Raw genomic sequence first — 21,666 nt, 5'->3', positions numbered from 1 at the left:
AGACAATGGGGGGGGTTTTTCTCGGTTGTAATTAGTTGTAACAACTACCATCCCACACTATTCTTATCCATTTCTCCCTATATAAATTCTTTTATAAAATAACCTTATTTTTGCTCCAAATTCTATATTACAAACAGTTTTAATTCCAAATTTCTCGTACATGTCAAGGGCAACGATTTTATTTTTTCAATAATAAGATTCCCACGTGAGATGGCCGTAAAGCCGCGGAGAGGAAGTAGATAGACTTTGGCTTAGTTTGACAATGCATTTTTAAATGTAACTTAAAAGATGTTCAGTTTTAAAACTGATAACGTGTTTGAATAAATATATTTTTAGACTATTAGTTAAAAATTATATGTTTAGTTTATAAAAACTGATAAGTTGGTCAAAAATATTAAAATGGACATGAAATTGAATAATATAAATAAAATTTAAAAAATATAAATTTTTAATATTTTTTTTTTAAATTGATGTCTAAAATACTTACAATTACATGTTAATAAATTATAAAAAAAATTAAAAATATATAACTTTTATATTTTATGTATAAATTTAGATTTAATTCATAAAAATCTTCAATATATTTGTTGAGATATTATAAATTATTTATTTTTAAAATTTATCAATAATTTGTCATTTAAATAAATATTAATATTTAAATAAATAATTTTATCAATACATATCAAGCGGTGATGGCAGTTTGCGACGCTAGGTGACGATGGCAGCCTTGGGCGACACTGGGCGGCAATGGAAGATTTTGGGCGACAACGATGACCATTTGTGAAGGAGATCTAATGATAGCAATAATGGACTAGACACAGATGGAGAAGGGAAGATAGGAGAAGATACACAGATGGAGAAGGGAAGATAGGAGAAGATGAGAGTCATAAAGAAGAAGAGGAGAGTCGAGAATATATAGGGATAGGAGGTGTAAATATTAAAATTATCAGAGGGTAAAATCGTCACTCCGTTGGTCAACTCAAAAAGCTGTCTAAAGCTTATTTGTAAAAGTTATTGGGTGAGAACTTTTAAATGCTATTACATTAGCATTTTAGTTGTACAACTTTTAAGCCATTAGTAATACCAAATATATAAGAAAATAAGCTTGATAATGCCAAACTGGCCCAAACATATAAGAAAATAAGCTTGATAGCTTATAAGCTATACTAATAGCTATACTAAACGGTCAAATCGCATTGCCAAACGAAGTTCTACTAATACGTTCCGCCATTAACATTGAAGCTTCCGTTGTCCTACGTGCAATTCCATCACTTCAGATAATGGGTTTAGCAGGGTGCTCGGTGAGGTTGAGGCGGATAATGTACGGAAGCACCACCGAACCGGCATACAAATGATCGGCGACTTTGATTCCGCTCGAAAGCATCGCTAATTTCGGGTCCAAGTAGAAGGCGACGGGTTTTCCATCCTTGTCCACACCTAGAATCCCGCTGTTCTTCTCCATGTTCGGTCGCCCAATGTATCTCTCCATCATTGCCAGGCACTTCCTTATGAAAGGATACCTTTGCGCCATATCCCAAGAGAACGAAGCTTCCTGCACCCAGAAGAACTGTTAAGATAAGTTCGGAGTTTGGGCAAATTGTTATGAAAAAAATAAACAGTTCCTTGACTCACCGCGGCGATTGCAATCCAGTAATAGCCTGTTTCTTCATCGTAATGTATGTTGTCTGGCATTCCGGGCAAATTCTCAACCAAGTTACCAACAGATCCCTTTCCTTCCCCTTCTATGAAGTATTTTCTGCACCTCCTCCTGCGCATTCAACTCGTCATCATCAAAACTCAATCAGAAAATGCCAGATTGAATCCGAATAAACTCGATTGAAGAATTACCCACATTGGGGTTTCGCAGAAGACGACGGAGAGCTGGTCAGGAGAGACCGCAACCCCGTTGGGAAAGTAGAGGTCGGAGAGCAGTAAATGGGTTTTGCGAGTTGAGGGATCGAAGCTGAGGAGTCGGCCATGTGGTCTGCCCTCTAGAATGTCCCATATGAAGTGTGTGAGGCTGTACTTGTGGGATGCGTCTGTGAAATATATGACTCCATTTTTGGCCATGTCCACTCCATCTGTTAGCTTGAATTTCACACCCTCTGCCTCATCTGTGAGCAGCTCCACTGCGCCATCTCTTCTTACCTTCAACAGCCCCTGCGTTTATGAACAAACCATGCAGCCTTGGATACACTCTTCTTGAATAAGGCAGTGTTTGGTAAATACAAGAAAAACTGTAATATAAAAAGTATTTCAGATAAAAATATTTTTTTTATTATATTTATTAAATTTATTTGACGACGTTTAAAAAAAAATCACATAACTTTTTTAAATTTTGTTTAGATAAATTCATCTCTCTCTTTCTTCAAATAAATTTATCTTGATTTTTATTGATAAGAAAAAATGATTCATGTCCTTTTGTATATTTCAAAAAATTTAATAAACAGTTTGATAAAAATTTTGAAATACTTCTCATCTTTATGTTGACCATTCTATATTTTGATCCAAAAAATATTTTAACATTATTTTAAAACAATCTTATTTTACTTAATTTAACAAATGCTACCTAAGACAATAACTCATCGGAACCTTGAAAGAAATTTTCCCAAAATTATGTCCTTTTAATTTTCTTTTTAACTCTAATAAGTGACTGAATATATTTAGTTTATTTTATAAAAACGTAATGTCCCTATTATAAGAATATTATTATTAACATGAAGAAATCATGTGTATACTCTTAGAAGATGAAAAATTGAATGCATAAACCCTTGTTATGAGAGTAAAACCTTCGACACATCATGTGAAGCATCTGCCTCCTTATCTTTTTGCCATTGATGCTTATGGGAAGTCGAAATATGAAAACATCAAAATTACAAATAACATGAGTCGAGTGCATGGAGAATAGCTAAAAGTGAAAGAAAGGTGAGAACGAGATTAATGGGGCTAGATATTCTTCCGTCTAAGGTACTCAGACAAAAGAGTAAGGAGCAATTGATGTGACCTACAAAAATAAATGGATGAAGTGAATTATCGAAAATAAATAAAAGAATAAAAAAAATGAGGTGGTGCCACATGACCAGGTGAAAACCCCCGCGTGCATGGTCGCGACCCACCACGCAGTCGCTACGGCACCTCCACAGGCACCCGTGTGCCTTAGTACTTGCCCAAGCCCACACAACCACGAAACCCAATGTCCGCGCGTAGCCTAATTCCTGCTCGCATGGGCTTGCACCCTCGGGTGACCTCACCTGAAGGTGCTTTTTGCTGCCTTGCATGGCCTCACGTGGACCCATGCACCCTGAGCGACTACGCGTGCCCGTGCTCGTGCCCATGCCCGTACCCCCGTGTGACCCTTACGCGGGGGTGCCTCGCACACTGCACTTCCGAGTGAGTGCCATAAACGTGCCTTTGTGCCCACGCTTGTGATCCATGAGCCATTACTCCCACAAGACTTGGTCAAAACTATTTTTGACATACTTGTCGAGAAAATCGCATCACCTGACACTTGGTAGTCTCTTCCATCGGTATAAATAGAGGGCTCCTCCCCCCATTCGATATGAAATCTCTTACACTCATATCTCATTCTTACATTCAACTACTCTACACTTTTGAGAGCCTAACTTAAGCATCAGAGGGTCTACGCGAGGATTCTCACCGCGCCTCTAACTAATCTTCTTTTTGAATAGGTCATCTATCACTCCCAACCTAGCCGAGAGACTTATCCATCATTGTTGCTACTCCTGGGAGAGTCATCCATCGCTATCGTTTCTCCTGAGAGAATCATCCATCGTTGTTGCTCCACCCCAAGAGAATCATCCATCTCCCGAGTGAGTCATCCATTGCTCAAGCAAGTCACACGTGAGTCATCTATCGACGATTTTTCATCTAAACATTTATTGTTATAACCGAGCAACAATACTTACCATCTTTTTAAGGTTGAATGGCATTAAGAACGTTATATAATTCAGGTAATTTCCAATGAGATTTAATGTTTTTAAAAATATCTTTCAAATTTCATATTTGTTTTTTTGCTTAAAGAGCCATTTGTTAGTAGTGCCTTACGGATAAATTATATTTATAAGACTTGTGATTTAGACCATTTGCCATGAGACACTTATATTTATATAAATTACCCAAAGCACTTCGGTCTCATAACAAGAAAGGAATTTTTGTAAGACACCCCCCCCAGGGCCTCACCTGTAATCTCCTTTCATATCTATTTCCTTCTTTCTCCTATTTTTTTTTTTTTTGATCAAAGGTAAATGTATAAAGATCAAAAGAACTGTACAAGTACACTGGGCATACCCAGGAAAACAATCAGTGACCCATAGAGAGGGCCTCAAACTGAATCAAAACATGAGGATACAAAGTAAAAGTGACCCTGTATACTTGTGTTTTGATCCTACGGATGACAGAATCAATACAAGGCATATTGTCTTCAAAAATCTCCCTATTCCTTGTGTTCCAAAGGTAGTAAACAGTGTAGGCAAGAGCAATCCTCTTGACCTTGGCTTGCCACGATGATCCTCGAACTTCTTTCTTTAACCATTTTAAAGCACTTGGAATAGTGCTCATGAGCCTCGATAGTCCCAGCCATTCACGGATGCTGCCCCAAACTGATTTGCTGAAAGGGCTTTGAAAGAATAGGTGACTGTTGGTCTCCACATCAATCCCACATAGTGCACAATTTCTGTCAATATCAAGATAAAGCAGCCTGTCCCTCGTAAGAAGCTTTGCTTTGGCAGCCAGCCAAAGGGTGAAAGCATGCTTAGGCACCACACTCGGGTGCCATACATCAGATGCCCAGACCCTCAAAGGGCCTTTGTCGCGAAAGAAATTATAAGCAGCCGAGATGAAGAAGCGACCATTGTTGACCCAGCTATCTAAGCGAGCTATGGCAGCATCATTAGACCTAGCTTCTAGCAGAATTTTGTCCCTTATCCAGCGTAGCTTCTTAAGAAGAGGGGAGTCATCACTTCTGCCAGACCATGCCCACACGGACTGTCCCTTGAGATATTCATGAGATACCCATTTGACCCAAAGAGAATCCTTCTTTTGATGGATGTCCCACAGAGATCTGGCAAGAAGGGCAAGGTTCCAAACTTTAATATCTTTGAAACCGAGACCACCTTCTTTTTTAGGCAAACAGATGTCTTTACAAGGCACAAAAGGGTGCTTGGAGTTCCAAAGGAATTCACGGCATAAACGGATGATGCGAACAATAACCGCTGAAGGAATAGGCAGGATGGAGAGCCAAAAACTCTCTACACCTTGAAGCACAGCACGAATTAATTCTGCCCTGCCAGCGTAAGATAAAGAGGCGGAGGACCATGCACTGGTGAAGGTTGCCATTTTGTCCACAAACGGGGCATAATGTGAGACTTTGAGCTTTTCAGCCGCAAGAGGGATACCAAGATATCTAAATGGCATAGACCCATTGGGAAAACCAGTTAGGCTTCGAATATCTTCAAGATCGGGATCCGCTATGCCAGCAGTGTATAGGCTGGATTTAAGGGCATTTGCTGAGAGGCCTGAAACAGCCCCAAATCCATTGAGGCAGTCCATGAGAATTTTTATAGAAATGGGGTCACCCCTTGCCATAAGAAGCAGGTCATCCGCAAAAGCTAGATGCGTGATCCTCTGATCACCACACTTGGGATGGAAATTGAATTCTGAATTATTGGTTGCCACTTTGATGGACCTGGAAAAATACTCAAGGCAGCAAACGAATATGAAGGGGGACAGAGGATCTCCTTGGCGAAGCCCTTTTCTCCCTTGGAAAAACCCGTGCAAGCTGCCATTAATCATAAGGGAAAAAGAGGTGGTTGAGACGCACTGCATGATCCACCCAATAAATTGCTGGGGAAAACCCAAACCGGATAGAGTAGCCTTGTTGAAGACCCAATTGACAGAATCAAATGCTTTGCGAAGATCAACTTTGATCATGCAACGCGGAGAGATCCGCTTCCTGTTATATTTCCTGAGAAGCTCTTGGGCAAGATGAATGTTCTCAACCAAGCCCCTCCCCTCAATAAAAGCAGCCTGAGCACGATCAATGATGGAGTTCATAACAGGGGCCATTCTCGCTGCTAAGATCTTGGAAATGACCTTGTAGGTGACATTGCAGCATGATATAGGCCTGAAATCTCCCACTGAAAGAGAGTGGGAAGACTTCGGAATAAGCACGATAGTAGTGTGGTTGATCTGTTTAAGAAGGGAGGTGGCATTGAAGAATTCCAAGACTGCTTTGGAGAAATCCACTCCAATCGTGGGCCAAGCTTTCTTGAAGAAGCAAGAAGAAAAGCCATCTGGCCCAGGAGATTTACCATCACCGATGTCAAAAAGCGCCTCTTTAATTTCAACCATAAAGATGGGCCTGGCAAGGGCATCAGCCTGATCAGAAGATACTCTTGGACCCGCATCAAAAACACTGAAATCAACCGGCTGGCAGCTGCTGGAAACACCGAGCAAATTTTGATAATAAGAAAGGAACTCATTGGCCACTTGCTGCTGAGAAGAGGAAATTGAGCCATCATCCCTGGTGATCGATGCAATATAATTTCTCTTGGCATTCCGCTTGACAAGGGCGTGAAAGAATTTGGTGCATTTGTCGCTGTTCATGATGTACTTGCATTTAGCAAGCTGACCAAGGAATTGCCTCTCAGCATTTTTAAGGAAGCTGGTTGATTTCCGTAACTCAGCCACCTTATTTTGGAGCTCATGGTTGGCAGAGTCATCATGCAGGGCAAGCTGAGCAACTTTAAGATCACAAGAAGCCTTATCAGCTCTAGCTGAAATATGGGTGTAATGAGCAGAGTTGAGTTGCTTTAAAGGCTCCTTAAGGCTGTGAAGCTTCTTACAAAAAATGAACTGTTTGGACCCAAAAAACTGATGCGACCAATGATGGCTAACCAGGGCTTGAAAATCATCGTGATTAGCCCACATATTGAAGAAACGGAACGACCTATTGGAAGGTCTAGAAGGATGGAAAAGAGTGACCAGGCAAGGGGAATGGTCAGATAAGAATCCTGACAGGAGAAAATTTGCACAGCCTTGGAGACCCTCGGAAATCCAGCAATTATTCACCATGGCTCTGTCAAGCTTACTCCACACCGAGTTGTTTGACCAAGTATAGCGACAACCAAGGGACTGCAAGTCAGAAAGCCCTGAAGAAACACAACATTCTACAAAGTCCTTGACTTCATAGGGGGTAATCTCTGAGCCATTACATCTGTCCCCGATGCTTAAAGCGTTGTTAAAATCACCCAAGACCAACCAAGGGGAGGAACAAAGAGCCCCAAAGTCCCTAAGATTGCTCCATAATGGCCTCCTGTCGACAATAGAATGCATGGCATATACAAAGCTAATAGAGAAGGAAATAAGGGAAACCTTACAGATAGCTTTGCAATGGATAACTTGCGGAGAGATATCAATAGGCTCAAGAGCCATCTTCGACGAGTCCCATAGAATAAGAATGCGACCGGCTTGATGGGAGTGAAAATTATTCAACTCACTCAACCCTTGAAACCTGGTTGCCATGATCCTTTGAAGCTTCTCAGAATTCAGCTTACACTCTAAAATTCCCATAACAGCAATGTTATAACGATTCATGAGGTCCCTGACCCCGGAATGCTTAAGAGGCATATTAAATCCTCTTATATTCCAACTGGCACAGATCATGAAGACTTTCGGAGGGCCGGACCCCTCTTGACACTTTTCTTCAGGCTGGGGGCCTTAGCCTTAGCAGAGGGACCCACTGATGCGGGCAAGGGACTCTACACTTCTGCCATGGTTGCCTCAGCGGGATGATCCTCTTGGACCTGCCTTAGCCTACTACTTCTCTTCCTGTAAGTCACCATGGTGAATGGGCCCCCCGTGTCACTGTCCTCAATGTGCACCAACTGGGAAGAAGGAAGGACAATGGCCTGCTCCACATGAGGGACTGATTGAGGCGGAACAGCAGAAGTGGAGGCAGAAATCACCTCCTGTTGGGACCCTGCCATTTGAACTGAGACCTTGCCCGCTTGGGAAGGATCAGAGATTTCCTTTCCTTTTGGGGAGGGATTGCTCTTATTCTTCTTCTTGGGGGTCTTCGATTTGGCAGCTTTCTTCTTTGTAGGATCAGGCTGACCCTTATCCGGCACTAAGGCATCAGCACTGACTTCGACGCATATATGTTCCTGCTCCTTTAATGGAGGATCCTTTTGCTGCATAGGATCTGGGATCTTATCACCCATCACAGGAACCAGCTCAGGGCTCTGGACAGGCCCCTCGGATGGAACCGATTTTTGCTTACTGGCCTTACAGCTTTGACGGGTGTGACCAAAAAGCATACAAAGAGGACAGAATTGTGGCTCGTACTCGTAAACAACACGCTGATGACGAAGCTTACCACACGGCATCTTAAATGTGACCTCACGGACCAGGTCTTTAGACACATCAATCTCCACAAGAGCCCGAGCAAATGAAAGCCTCTCTTTAGTTGTTGTGTTTCTGTCGCTCGCAATAGGAAGACCCAATCTTGATGCAATCCTACCAAGCAATGTTGGATTCCAGAAGTGAATAGGAAGGCCCGAAAATCTGACCCATAGAGGCAGATGGACATCCAGAGATTCATCAAAATCAAAACATTTGGGCATGACCTTTAGGAACAAGGGACGCCCAAATGCAAAGTACGGCCCTCCCCTGAGCACAAGGTCCCTTGATTTAGCATCCCCAAACTTGAAAACCAGCCATCCACTTGAATGGGGGAAATATTGGTATGGGATTTTCCACGAGCTGCATAGTTTCAGTAAGGCTTGTTTCCCTGAGAATTTCCCAGCAAAGTAGCCCACCAAACAATGTCCCAGAGCTTTCTCAACATTATCTACCTCCATCGGATCAATAACAAGCATCTCGCCACTGTTCTCAAATTTTGGTAGAGCGAAACCATGAACTTGTTGCTTCTTGGAGTTCTTAAATAGTCCCACCCATGGGCCTGAAGCTTTGGGAGCAGAAGGAACAGATGGACTATTCTCGCTGGGCCTTTCCACCTTGTTGACCGAGACAGTATCCTCATCCCCCAAGGTGCATGACTTGGTAGTGGATGATTCGGGTCCCTCATTATCTGGCATAGCTGAAGCACTTGTTGATAAAGCATCGCCATTAATACATGTTTCGACAACTGGATCTGTCAAACCCGTTGGTGGAGCATCTTTACTGGCCATGAAGGATGACCGCAGAAAATAACAGCCACCTAGATGTCCAAAGACCCACAGTGGTTTGACATGGCCCGGGGCCCCCAAGAGCAAAGAGCGCTGGAACAGCAAGGAGCCTCTAAGGATGGAGGTCGGGGACCACCACTGAGAAGAATCAAAGGCGAACTTCACGGGTATTCACCCAGATGCACGCTGAAAATTCAAAAAAGTGGGAGGCGGGAATTTCGAAATTTTGAAAACTTTTGAGATCTGCTTCAATGGATCCGAGCGCTGACCCGTTGAACAGCCAATCCGGAGCAAATCATTGAAGCTAATCCGTGAACAATGAGACTCTGGACCAAGAATCACTGAACAGCACTTGAAAAATAATCAGAGAAATCACAAAGTGAGGCAGCCGAATGTAGGAACACGGAAATCGCCCCCCCCCAACGAGACATTCTCCTTCTTTCTCCTATTGCTCCTACCCCCAATGGTTTATAGCCAACAATTAAGCTAAGCTACCCGATGTGGCCGAAGATGAATTTCCATCAGCGGACGCAGGACAATGATGGAACACGATATGCCTACTCACACAATTAGGCTACCGGATTGCCACGCTTGGCATTTGGTATCTTCTAGAAGGTTAAAAGTGGACAGTCCTTGTTGACATTTTATGTAACTACAAAAGAGAAATTCTATGTCGCGCCCAAATTTTTGTTTTTTACAGTTATGAATAAATAAAAAATTATAATTACTCTTAACAATCACTTTTATTACTACTTATAGCCACTTATATTTCAAAATTATCCTTTCTTACATATCTCATATATAAGCACTAAGCCACAATCTACACATCACCTTCTCTACTCGTTATTGCCTTCTCTACTATGTCGCCTGTTGTTTGTTTATTGTTAGAGTTACTTCGTTTTGTCAAAATTTTCAAGTAATGAATTTGAATTTTTTATTTTGAAACAGGTTTAAATTCGGAAGTTTCAACACAAGGTGAAAAAATTCATGGTTCCCAAACTTTATATCTTTAATTTTTTTTATATTTTATTTTTTATACAAATATTTGACAAACCCAATTTTTAATTAAGTAGTGCTAATTAACATGTTTTTTTATACTTAATTTTTTTATTTAAGTATTACACTTGAATAATTTAATTTTTTTAAAAAATAAATACATATTCTTTTACTTAATTTTTATAATCTAATAATGAATTAGTTCCCCAACTCACGGGTTCGGTAACCTATCTTTTATTTTTTTATATTTTATATTTTATATAATTATATTAACATTTTTTTTAATATAACATATTTTATATTAACATTTTATTAACATATTTTATGCATTATATTAACATATTTTATATTTTATATTAACATATTTTTTTTATACTTAATTTTTTATTTAAGTATTGGATTCCAATAATTTAATTTCTAAAAAAAATAAATATATAATTTTTTTACTTAATTTTTTTTTATCTAACTATGGATTTCCCGAACCATGGGTTCGGAAAATCCATAGTTCCCCGAACTCATGGTTTCAGGGAACACATATTTTATTTTTTTATATTTTATATTTTATGAAATTATATTAATATTTTTTTAATATAACATATTTTATATTAACATTATATTAACATATTTTTTTATACTTAATTTTTTTTACCTAAGTATTAGACTTGAATAATTTAATTTTTTTTTAAAAATAAATACATATTTTTTCATAAATTTTATTTAATACCATGTTTCAGGGAAGTTGGAATTTCCTAAACCCTAGGATTCGGGGAAGCCCAACTTCGCTGAATCTTGGGATTTGAGAAATATGGATTTTCGCGAACCCTAGGGTTCGGGAATCTTGAAGTTTCTCGAATTCAACTTCCGGTCTTTCTACAACAAACACTAATACATACATACAAATATTATTATAATTCTCAAAACTCGTTTACTTGTCCATCAAATGATTTGTGATTTTTTTTTAAGTAGTTGTTATCTTTCTTGTCAAATTCTATCTACATCATCATCAACATTTGATTGAAGTAATTTTTGGCTAACTCCGACTGGTTGAGAGAAAGTAATTGAGTAATGGTGGACGTGAAACAATAGAAATGAGTGACATCTCTGTTATGGTGAGGAGAAAATAGCTTTATAATTGTGAGCATAAAATAATAAGAAATAAATTATAGAGTTTGGTCGGTGAAAAAAAAGTATGATGGTAGATGATTGGGTAATGTGAATAGTTGAATATTGAATAAAATGAAGATAAAATTAAATTTTTGTTCAAAGCTATTTAAGGTATATTAGAAAGTAGCTTTGAAGAGCAAAAAAATATGACTACTTTTTCAGTACAAAATTTCTTCAATCAATTAGTGTTATTAAAGGTACAAGACATAATCATAAAAGAATGTTAAAGCCTGAAACACAACACTCAAGACAAAGCACGCGTCTAATAAAACTAAATGAATGCTAATTAAAAAAGTTATCAAATAATTGTACCGTCGAATCTGTGAAAATGTTGACTAATTAATTAATTAATTAATTATGTTTTTATAAATAATATTATCATAAAACAAATCAAAGAATAATATTCCAACACAAAATTTAAACACGTATCTAAAGAAATAATATTATAGCACGAACCTTGTCGGCATCGGCGACGATGACTTCGTCGTCGCCTCCAAGAACGAGTCCTAGAGGTCGGCCGCCGGTATTGACCCAGTTCTCCACCCTCGCGTCCGCCGCTGAACCCATCACGGTGACTCGCTTGATCCAGCCGTCAGCACAACCAGTATACAAGAGTCCAGATTTGGGGTCGTAAGCGAGCTCTTCCGGTCCCGGCAACTGCCCAGCCCCGATCAACTCTGCCCCGCGAAGCATGCGGGGGTTTTGGCTAGGGACGAGGATGGGCCGGCGAGCGAGCTCGTGGGTGGGGAGAGGAGCTGGGTCGAAGGAGAAGAGTTGGTAGAAGACGGCGGCGGAGAGTAGAGGCGCGAGAGCGGAGAGGAGAGAAATGGAGGGCCATAAGGTCCTCCTCCTCGTGGTTTGCTTGGAAGAAGAAGGAGAAGAAGACGGCGGGGTTGGCTCAGACGAAGACGGCGACATTGCTTTTGCTTGTTTGGTTAAACGCCACACAAATTCTCATCAGATTGACTTTGGAGTTTCTATAAAGAGGCTCGTGAAATTAAGCAAACAATTTTATTAAAATAAAATTAATAAAAAACACAAAAAAATTAGTTTACTCAACCAAGGAAATAATATAATATTTCGTTTTTATGGGTTATAATATTTTGGTTTTGAATGGTTTGAAGTAGAGATGGCAAAATGGGCTCGACCCGGGATTGGGCTAGGGCCAGCATTTTGCTGGCCCATTTAAGGCCGGGCCGGTTTGGCCCGGCCCGTTTGGCCCGCTAATCGGCCACAAACCCCCCTTCAGCCTCGCCTCTCACCCTCACCCTCTGCCTCGCCCTCGCTCTCTGTTGCCCTCGCCCTCATCTCGCCCTCACCCGCGCCCCTCACTCTCGCCCTTCGCTCGCCCTCTGTCTCGCCCTCGCCTTCGCCCTCGCCCTCGCCCGCGCCCCTCGCTCTCGCCCTCGCTCACCCTCGCCCTCGCCCACGCCCACGCCCCTCGCTCTCGCCCTCGCTCGCCCTCTGTCTCGCCCGCGCCCCTCGCTCTCGCCCTCGCTCCTCGCTCGCCCCTCAGTCGCCCACGCCCCTCGCTCTTAGTCTCGCCCCTCGCCCTCTCTCGCTCACGTCGCCTGCCTCTGGGCCAAAAATGGTATCAAACAAAAAAAAAAAAAATTTGGGCGCGCCCGCTTGGCCCGTGGGCCCGTGTAGGGCCGGGCTAGGGCCAGCAATCTGCTGGCCCGTTTTTAAGCGGGCCGATTTGGGCCGGCCCACGGGCCACTTGGTGGCGGCCCGTTTACCATCTCTAGTTTGAAGGAACAATAGAAAGAAGGGCTATTGATTTGATGAGAGAAGCCGATACAAAGATTCTTTTGACTGAAGACTCTTCACTTGCGTGCATATATAGGATAACTATCTACCTATATGCTGCACTTAGAAAATTTAGAATTTTCTGCTTTGTTGCGTATTACAATACAATTCAATACAAGTGCTTCTAAATATTTGTCCCACAATTGTTGACTTAAAAGATGCATGAATGAATTCTCTAGTACTAGTATTAATAACTTCTATAATCTTCTAAAATTATATACAATAGAAGAGCATTACTATTTTTAACATTTACCCAAAAAATGCCATTGCCTTTCTCTATTTTCTCTCTTTCCTTCTCTTGTTGGGTCGAGTCAACTCTCCACCACTACTCAAAACAAAATTCAGAAGTAGAGCCAAAACATGCACAATGCATTCAATAAACTCAAAATATGTATATGAACAGAATATCAAAGAAAAGCATAAACGAACACAAACAAGTTTTACTGTGATTCACCAGTTAATGAAGGCTACGTCCACGTTGAGCTCCGACAAAGAAAGCTCATTACACTATCAGAAAGAGATGATTACAGTCTCAATATACAAACCTTACTCTCGTATACTCATTGTACAAATAAACAACTCTCTAATCAAAGGAGCCCCATAACCACAAATTTACATATTAGAGGCAAAACCCTAGAGAGAAAACATTTGTATCAAACCTATATAAAGAGAATGAAATAGTTTGGGCAAGAAAATAGTTTGGGCACACGTTTCGAGGATATGACACGCATATCGAGGAAGCATGATAGGCTAAGTCAAGGTAAGTAAAATTTCCTAAAAAATTTTAGAAATTTAATAATATTATTTTATGAATTTTCGTAGTGAAATATTTGAGAAAACATTTGAGAAATATTTAGTTTGGATTTATTGAGGAAAATTAGGAAGAAATAAAAAGAAAATTAAAGAAAATGCCAAAAATTATGAAAAAATAGGTTTTAATATTTATTTAAATAATTATGATGATTATGATACTTTGAGACTTAAGTTGAAGTGACTTGTCGAATTTTGAGGTTGGCACGCAAATTGAGGTGATACGCGAGGCAAGGCACAGATATCGAGGTAGCCCGATAAGCTTGAGAAAGTAAGTGATACTTCCCCACTGGACTTAGTTTTATGGAAAATGTTTAGTTTGTAAGTGATTTATATTCCTCGAAATGTTTTCATCATATTGACATATTCTGATATGTACCCATCACGTAGACTACATACATGACATGACTATGAAATGCATAAATATACGTTGATATCATTGATCACACGCATTGAGGTCGTAGGGAGTACGAACTGGCACCGCTATTTTACCAAGGGAGCCCTTAGACACCTCGACTTCGAAAGAAGTGGCCGTAAGAACGGTAGGTAGCATGAGGGGTGCAGTTAACACCTACGATGAAAGACATTGCATACACACATGATATAACATTATGTACCCTTACTTAGATGATTCATCATCTAACTTAGGCTTTGCCCCTAGAATATTTAAATGTTCCAAATGGATATTGTAGCAGATACGAGAATAAATGAGGCATGAAATGACACTTAGCAGAGTGCATGAAGAATGAAATGTATGTTATATAGCCCATATATTTAAGTTCTGTTACTTTAAATTCTGAACGTTTTGAGAATGTTGAAAATGTAAGAATTTATTTATGATTAATGTTAAGATATCAGGTTTCAATCATTGCTTCCGCATTTGATGTGTATAATGATTCTCTTTCGAGATAAAAAGATGGGAATTCTGGGACGAATTCGAGGAATGATTTGATTTAGCTTAGTGTTTGAAAGAAAAAAAAATTTATTATCTCAAAATTGTCCCAATTTATAACGCGTCCGGAAAAACGAGGCGTTACAGTTGGTATCAGAGCTTAAGTTTGTTCGGAAGCCTTAAGTGACTCGGATATAGTTGATATCAGAATTAAACCCTATTTAAAAATTAGGGAATAGCGATTTGGAGACTTAAGAGGATCCGATGTTAATAGAACCAGTTAGTAGGAACCCTAAGTGGAGGCTTAAGGGAAAGAGACTAAGGGTTTGTAAAACGAAATCCTTATTTAGAGATTTGGGGATTGTTGGTTGAAGGCTTGGAAGTTACTCGATTTAAGTGTTGTGTAGTGGAAGTGCATGTCTAGAAAAGTTCTGGCTAAGGAAAGACTTGATATTTAAGTATGTCAATTTGTGACCCACCACTCTTTCTTAGGAACTTACCTGGTGTACTATTCACGAACATACACTATTCCAGTATCCGGTTACTATTCTCAGTGAATAGTGAAAGCCTAATAGAAGCTAGTACAAGTGAAATGATCTAAGCTATTGAAGTTAGGATCTGATGATATGATTCGGGTATAAGGTTGACTGGGTAACCATGATTATGGATCCGAGAGATTTAGAGACTGTTGATTTGAGATCATTAGTTGAAATCTTTATAATGAAAGATATGATAACTGTGGTTATCGGGGATAATTGAATCATAAATGATTAGTCTGATGTGACATGGCCTAGTTAAAGAGTTAGGATCAAATGATAAGTATTTCAATGATCATTTAATGTCTCGGAAATAGGATGTGTAGATCAAAGATCCAACGACGGATTAAGTTAAGCGAGAGGCCGAGAATGGTCAAATGATGGCGTATGAGTTATGTCAATAGATGAGCTGGCAGTGATGCAATCGATGTGACAAGCAGAGACGGGATAAGAAACTCTAGTAGCGTGACGGCACTACTGGTTCGGTATTCGCAGTGACAAATCTGGGTCTAGGGACCCATGTGCAGGGTTGATAGATGGCTTGCGATAAGGCTGGTGAGTCAACTGTAGATGAGAAGAAGAAGAAAAAGAAGAAAACATACCACGAGTAGATGTAGTAAATTGTTCAATCAAAACTCACATATCAAACAACTGTCGTCGAAAATCGTTCAACTCCTGAACCTGCGAGTTTATTTTCTCTGTAATTTCTTGTATGATGGCATTTTCTTAAAGGCCAGATGAGATAGTGGATGAGTTGTTGACGTTGAAAAATTTTGATTGGGATAAGGATCCTATGCTGTAAATTATTTTCTTCTTATTTTTTCGCTGACAAGTTGAATGAATATCTGGTCGCAATCTGGCTCAACTAGTTGATCGGGCCCTTCATCCGATTGAGTCTCCTGCTCAAGCAACTGTCTGTACGTTTCCCATGACAGTTTAACGAAAAAAAATGGAATAAGTTAATTACGAATATTAAAATTTACATTAATTATAAAATTGATATTATTTACAATAAAAAAAACTCACAACGACGCTCGCAGAACGTCTGTCGACGTATGTCCTCTTTCCTTGTTCAGTTTTTTTTGAATAAGTTCATTCAAAAACTTCAATCAGCGTGGGCTCCCTCCCAAACTCCTCTTTCTAAAAAAAAAAGTGATACATAATTAATAATTTTAATAATAAAAGATTATAAATATTAACAAATTAAATAAATTAAATTTCTTAGTATTCGTCTTTTATACTCCGTTGAGGATATGGAGCCCCCAATGTAGCAGGAAGGACTGGCGCCAAGGCCACTCGTCTCACTGAAGCTATTCAGCAACGCTTGTGTAGACCGTTTCTTGAAGGCTTCATCTTGTTTCCATTTCTGCATCCAACAGTCCCAGAAATCATTTGGCACAAAATAATGAAACAAAACTTGTAAATAACGAAAGTAAAATTAAACACTAAAAAGAAAATCAATTTAAAAAACTAGTTATATACGACTTTCATACAAAGAGGTGAAACTATGATCAACAAAATAACGAAGAGCCCGATGCACGAATATGAGCATTGAGAGAGTTTAGAAATAGTTTTGATAATACTTTCATACAAAATAAAGAGACATTTCCTAAATTTATTTTAAAAATAATTTCTTTTTAATAAAAATTGCGTATTCGAGTTAAGTTTTAAGTACCATGTTAAATTTACATTATTATTGTTAAGAAATAATAATGATTTTTTTTTTATGCTAGATAATGTCTCTATGAAGATACAAGAGAGTTGTCTCTTAGCGTCTTCGAGAGGATTGCAAAGAGAAAAATAAGTTTAGGACACGAATTAATGAGATTACCTGCAAATCTTTTGATGCATAAGTTAGTCTTGTATTCAAAGTGAAATTATAGTTTCTCTAAGATTGTGAGCATATATTAGCTTAGTATTAAGTTCTCTTATTTATAGAGAGCAATAGATTGACAAGGTAAGCAATCCCCTGATACTATTTCATTTTTGTGATTTCTAAAATTTAAAATAATCAAAACTTTAACAATATTATGATTTTTAAACTTTTTATTTATTTTTCAAATATAGTGTTTGTTTACATTTTGTAAACATTTAATAAATATTATCAATAGTTAATTATTATACATTTAATATATATATATATATTTATTTTATGCACATGAAATATATTAATTGATATATTTAGAATTTAAGAATATTATGTTTTTTAAAATTAATATATTTATTTAAATTCAAAATTTTAAATTTTATAAATTAAATTTTTTATATTCATCTAATTTTTAAATGTATATTTAATTTTTTAAATATATTTATACATTAATATATTTTATTTGTTTATATAATTTAAATATTTATATATTTAAATATTCCTCTTAAGTTTAAATATTTATAAATTAATTGATTAAAAAATACAAAAAAATTAAAATTAGTGGCGGATTAAATATTCTATCTCTAAATCAGCAATGAATTCTCCAAATGCGTTGCTAAAAGTAATTTTGCATTTTTTTATTCTTTTTGTTACTTAGTTAAATATTAAATTTTATTTTTTTATTTTTAATTTTAATGAAGGATTAATATTTTCGTTACTAAAAGTAGCGACGAAAAGGTCTTTTCATCGCTAAATTTTAATAAATAAAAAATAAAATAAAAAAATTTTTAGCGACAGAATTCATTTTGTGCCACTAAAATTAGCGACGAAAAATGAATTCAGTTGCTAAATAAAAATTTTATTTTTATTTTTTTACTTATTAAAATTAGTGAAGGAAACACTTTTCCATCACTAATTTTAGCGATAGATTTAATAATCCATCACTAAAAATTTAAGAACTTTTTCTATTTAATTTTTTTAATTATTTTAGTGATGGAATAATTTTTCGTCTCTAATTTCACAAAATTATTTTCCCCTAATCCGTTACTATTTCATCGTTGTTTGGCGAAGGAAATTTTTGTCGCTAAATTTCGAATTTCTTGTAGTGAATAGTGATGATCTTACTAAAAGCAAAACCTGCTTAAAGGAGACCAAGCCTTGGTATGGAGCATTCAACCACATATCACACCGCAAATATTAGGTAATTTATGTTAATGTAAAGGGATCCTAGTATGAGATCTTATTCTTTAGGCCATCTCCAACGCAGAGGTAAAATGTTCGCTAAGCCAAAATTTCGAGAGCCATCCCCACTATTTATGCTCTAATGCTGCTTTCTACTTATCTTGTTACTAGCCAAATTTTTGTTGAGCCTCAAATTGCTCAACAAAGATAGAAAGCCAAATATATCTCAACAAATTCACCACAATGTTGTTCTCCCACCCAACGACTCATTTGTAGATCCGAAACAAGGAGAAGATGACTCGCAACGAGCAGCAACAACGGTGGAGACAACCAATGGTGAGTGTGAAGCCGAGTTACAGGCGAAGGCGAGTTGCAGACACCAAATCCAATGGTAGTGACGAGTAAAATGTGTTGGGATTACATAGATCTTATCATATGCGCAACGAAATTAAAATTTAGTTTGCAAGGTATTCCGTTTTTCAAAAATTATAGTTTAACAAATTGAAAGTAAAAACGAAAGGTTACCTCTTTGATGAAATCTGATTTGACCATTAGGTTTACTGCCGTATAAATCTCCAAGTGTAGAATATCAAGTCGGTCCACCCGAAACTACTTCTATCTAAGAAAATCAAGAGAAATGGAAGTGGAAGAATTTTTTCTCAGAAATTTCTAACTCACTTTCCTGAATTCACACACAATTTCTTAAAACTCTCTCAACACTCAAAATGTTTCAAGTAGTTTCAAAAGATTGTAAATGAAAGGTGAGCTCCATTAATCCTACTCCTTTAATGGAAATGGGTTGGGCTTCCCAAGCCCGTTTCGTTTAATACTATTGGGTCAAGCCCAATCAAATGGAGTTTTTGAATCCGAACCAATAGTGCCATTAGGCCAAGCCTAATGTGTTAGTAAAAGGCTCAATCCAATTAATGATTAAATAATTATATTCATAATATAATCATTTAATTATTCTTATTTATCCATTTTCTATTTGAAAGTGATTTTTTGGGTGGGATTTTCTGAGTTCACAAATAAATTGGCAACGAGAATACTTAACGATTAATTCTCGTAAATCATGAGTGACATTTAACAATATGTCATGATTACCTAATTTATTATGAAGCGGGTATTGTGAACCTTTTACTACGTTACTATGCAATATGGTCCTTCTATCATCCTATATCCCGACAAGATATGAGATCATGGCCAGTAAGTCGAATCTTTTAATCTCGTCGTATGACTAAATCCAAAATCAATCTTGACTAATTATGACACAACTTTTATGGAACAAATTCCATCGTCATATTACCTCGGCCAAAGATTTTATCGTCAAGTGATTATTGGATCGCATAGGATATATTCCTCATAAATCTTAAGGTGATAGATTCCATGTCTGAAGCACACATACCTTATGTATCACTGAATCAGGCACATAGATACATATGATTATTCTTGATTAGAACAACCACATAATATTGCTGATATCATAATCCATCAATACATAGATATCCATGTCATCTCAGGTCTAAGGACTAATTGCACAATCGCAGCTAACATTAAATCATTGACTCGTGAGAAATAACCCATGTGATTTAATGTTAACAGTCCTGTTCAGTAAACTCGTTCTTGTAATAAGCAACCACTCATCTTCCTTCTATATCTCATATAGAATGGCACGAGACTCACAAACCTTATCTTTTAGTATCTCATACTAAATAAGGAAGAAGATAATGTGCTGGTTTTATGAGTTGCTTTTATCCAGATTAGGAATTATACGGGCAGAAACATGTTTATAGTATAACGAACTGTGGATTATTTGTAACTTGTATTCTTAAGCTTTAAGAATGATATCCACTCCTTATTATACTAATGAATATATGTTTTATAATTTAAACCATATTACAATTTAAATAAAACATAAACTTGTCATTTAAATAATATTTAAAGAATTATAAGATCGAGTCCCTTTGTGTCATTAGAATTGGTGTTCAGGGCTCATATCTAATAGAATGGTGGTCAGATCTGGTGTTAGCGACAAGCAGAATGTCGTCTTCTTCGAGCAAAATGAGGAGTGTCTTCTTCGGGAATTTTTGTGGAATATTTTGAATTTTTTTTTATGTATTTTGTTATTGTTTTGTGTATTTAATTATTAATTTTGTGTATGTGTATATTTGATTATTTTATGTATTTAATTATTAATTTTGTTTATGTGTGTATCTGATTTTTTTTGTGTATTTGGTTATTAATTTATGTATTTGATTATTAATTTTGTGTATCTGTAAAAATTATAGATAAAGTAAAATAAATAAAATTAAAATTTATTAAAATAAATAAATAAAATAGAAAATAGAATAAAGAGTACAGGTTGGAGAACACACAATTTTCAATGCAAGCTAAAAATAAAGAGTGATTTATTTATAATATAATAGGACGTGGGATATGGAGGTGGCTTGGAGATGGCCTTATATACCTTAGAACATATTTAAATACAAAACATTGATTTGACTATAGAATAATGCATTGACCATTTACTAATTATTTGGTATTTGTAATTAATTAATGATTATTTATCTATATTCTTGGAATTACTATCTTTGTGTGGCCGCCTGTACTTGTGCCCTTAATTATGCTATGAGAGGTAAATTGCAGATTGAGATTATAGCTGTTGCGGGCAAGGATTGAACTCACAATCTATCAAATTGATACCAACATATTATTTATCCGATCGCTTGACATTAATTTATCTATAGTCTTAAAAATGGCTAACTGGTGAACTTCAATTTATGGTTAATATAAGGTTATGTATTTGAATATTTTTATACAACTTCGTGTGTAAATTAAGGGTGGGAATGAGAAAAATAAACTTTTGCCCCAAAATTTTTATGTGATTTTATTGTCTTCTTAACAATTAAACTAGTAATTACTTTCCAATAAAATTATTAGATCAATTTTTAATGTTTTGGTAGGAATGAGAAATATAATTTGGCGTTAGATCATTTAAGGCCTATTTGATTGGCCACATTTTTCATAGAAAATGACTATTTTCTATCTAAATTCTAGTTTTTGTAGTGTTTGATTACTTAATTTTTCAAATAATTTAAATTCTCACTGGAGGGTCACGTGACCCTTTTTTTCTCACTTTAGCTGGAAAATGAATTCTTAGCGTGGGGGAGAGAAATTGTTTTCTAGGCGGGCAACCTTCGATTT

The 21,666-nt window shown here is 37.2% G+C and overlaps 1 protein-coding gene across 1 annotated transcript; it reads right to left on the bottom strand.

The window, feature by feature from the left end:
• Positions 1 to 1,049: 1,049 nt before the first annotated feature.
• Positions 1,050 to 12,333, bottom strand: LOC127804765 (protein STRICTOSIDINE SYNTHASE-LIKE 5-like). The gene is made up of 4 exons (XM_052341751.1): positions 11,823 to 12,333; positions 1,853 to 2,160; positions 1,633 to 1,768; positions 1,050 to 1,552 (listed from the first exon to the last, which is right to left on the bottom strand). Exons 1-4 carry the CDS (start codon positions 12,282 to 12,284, stop codon positions 1,274 to 1,276), a joined length of 1,185 nt encoding a protein of 394 aa, XP_052197711.1. The 5' UTR covers positions 12,285 to 12,333; the 3' UTR covers positions 1,050 to 1,273.
• Between the last annotated feature and the right edge of the window lie 9,333 nt (positions 12,334 to 21,666).

Source organism: Diospyros lotus, chromosome 6 (genome assembly GCF_014633365.1).
Source record: "Diospyros lotus cultivar Yz01 chromosome 6, ASM1463336v1, whole genome shotgun sequence".
Lineage (NCBI taxonomy): Eukaryota > Viridiplantae > Streptophyta > Magnoliopsida > Ericales > Ebenaceae > Diospyros > Diospyros lotus.
The sequence above is the reverse complement of the archived record's forward strand: the minus strand, read 5'-3'. Positions and strand labels throughout refer to the sequence as shown.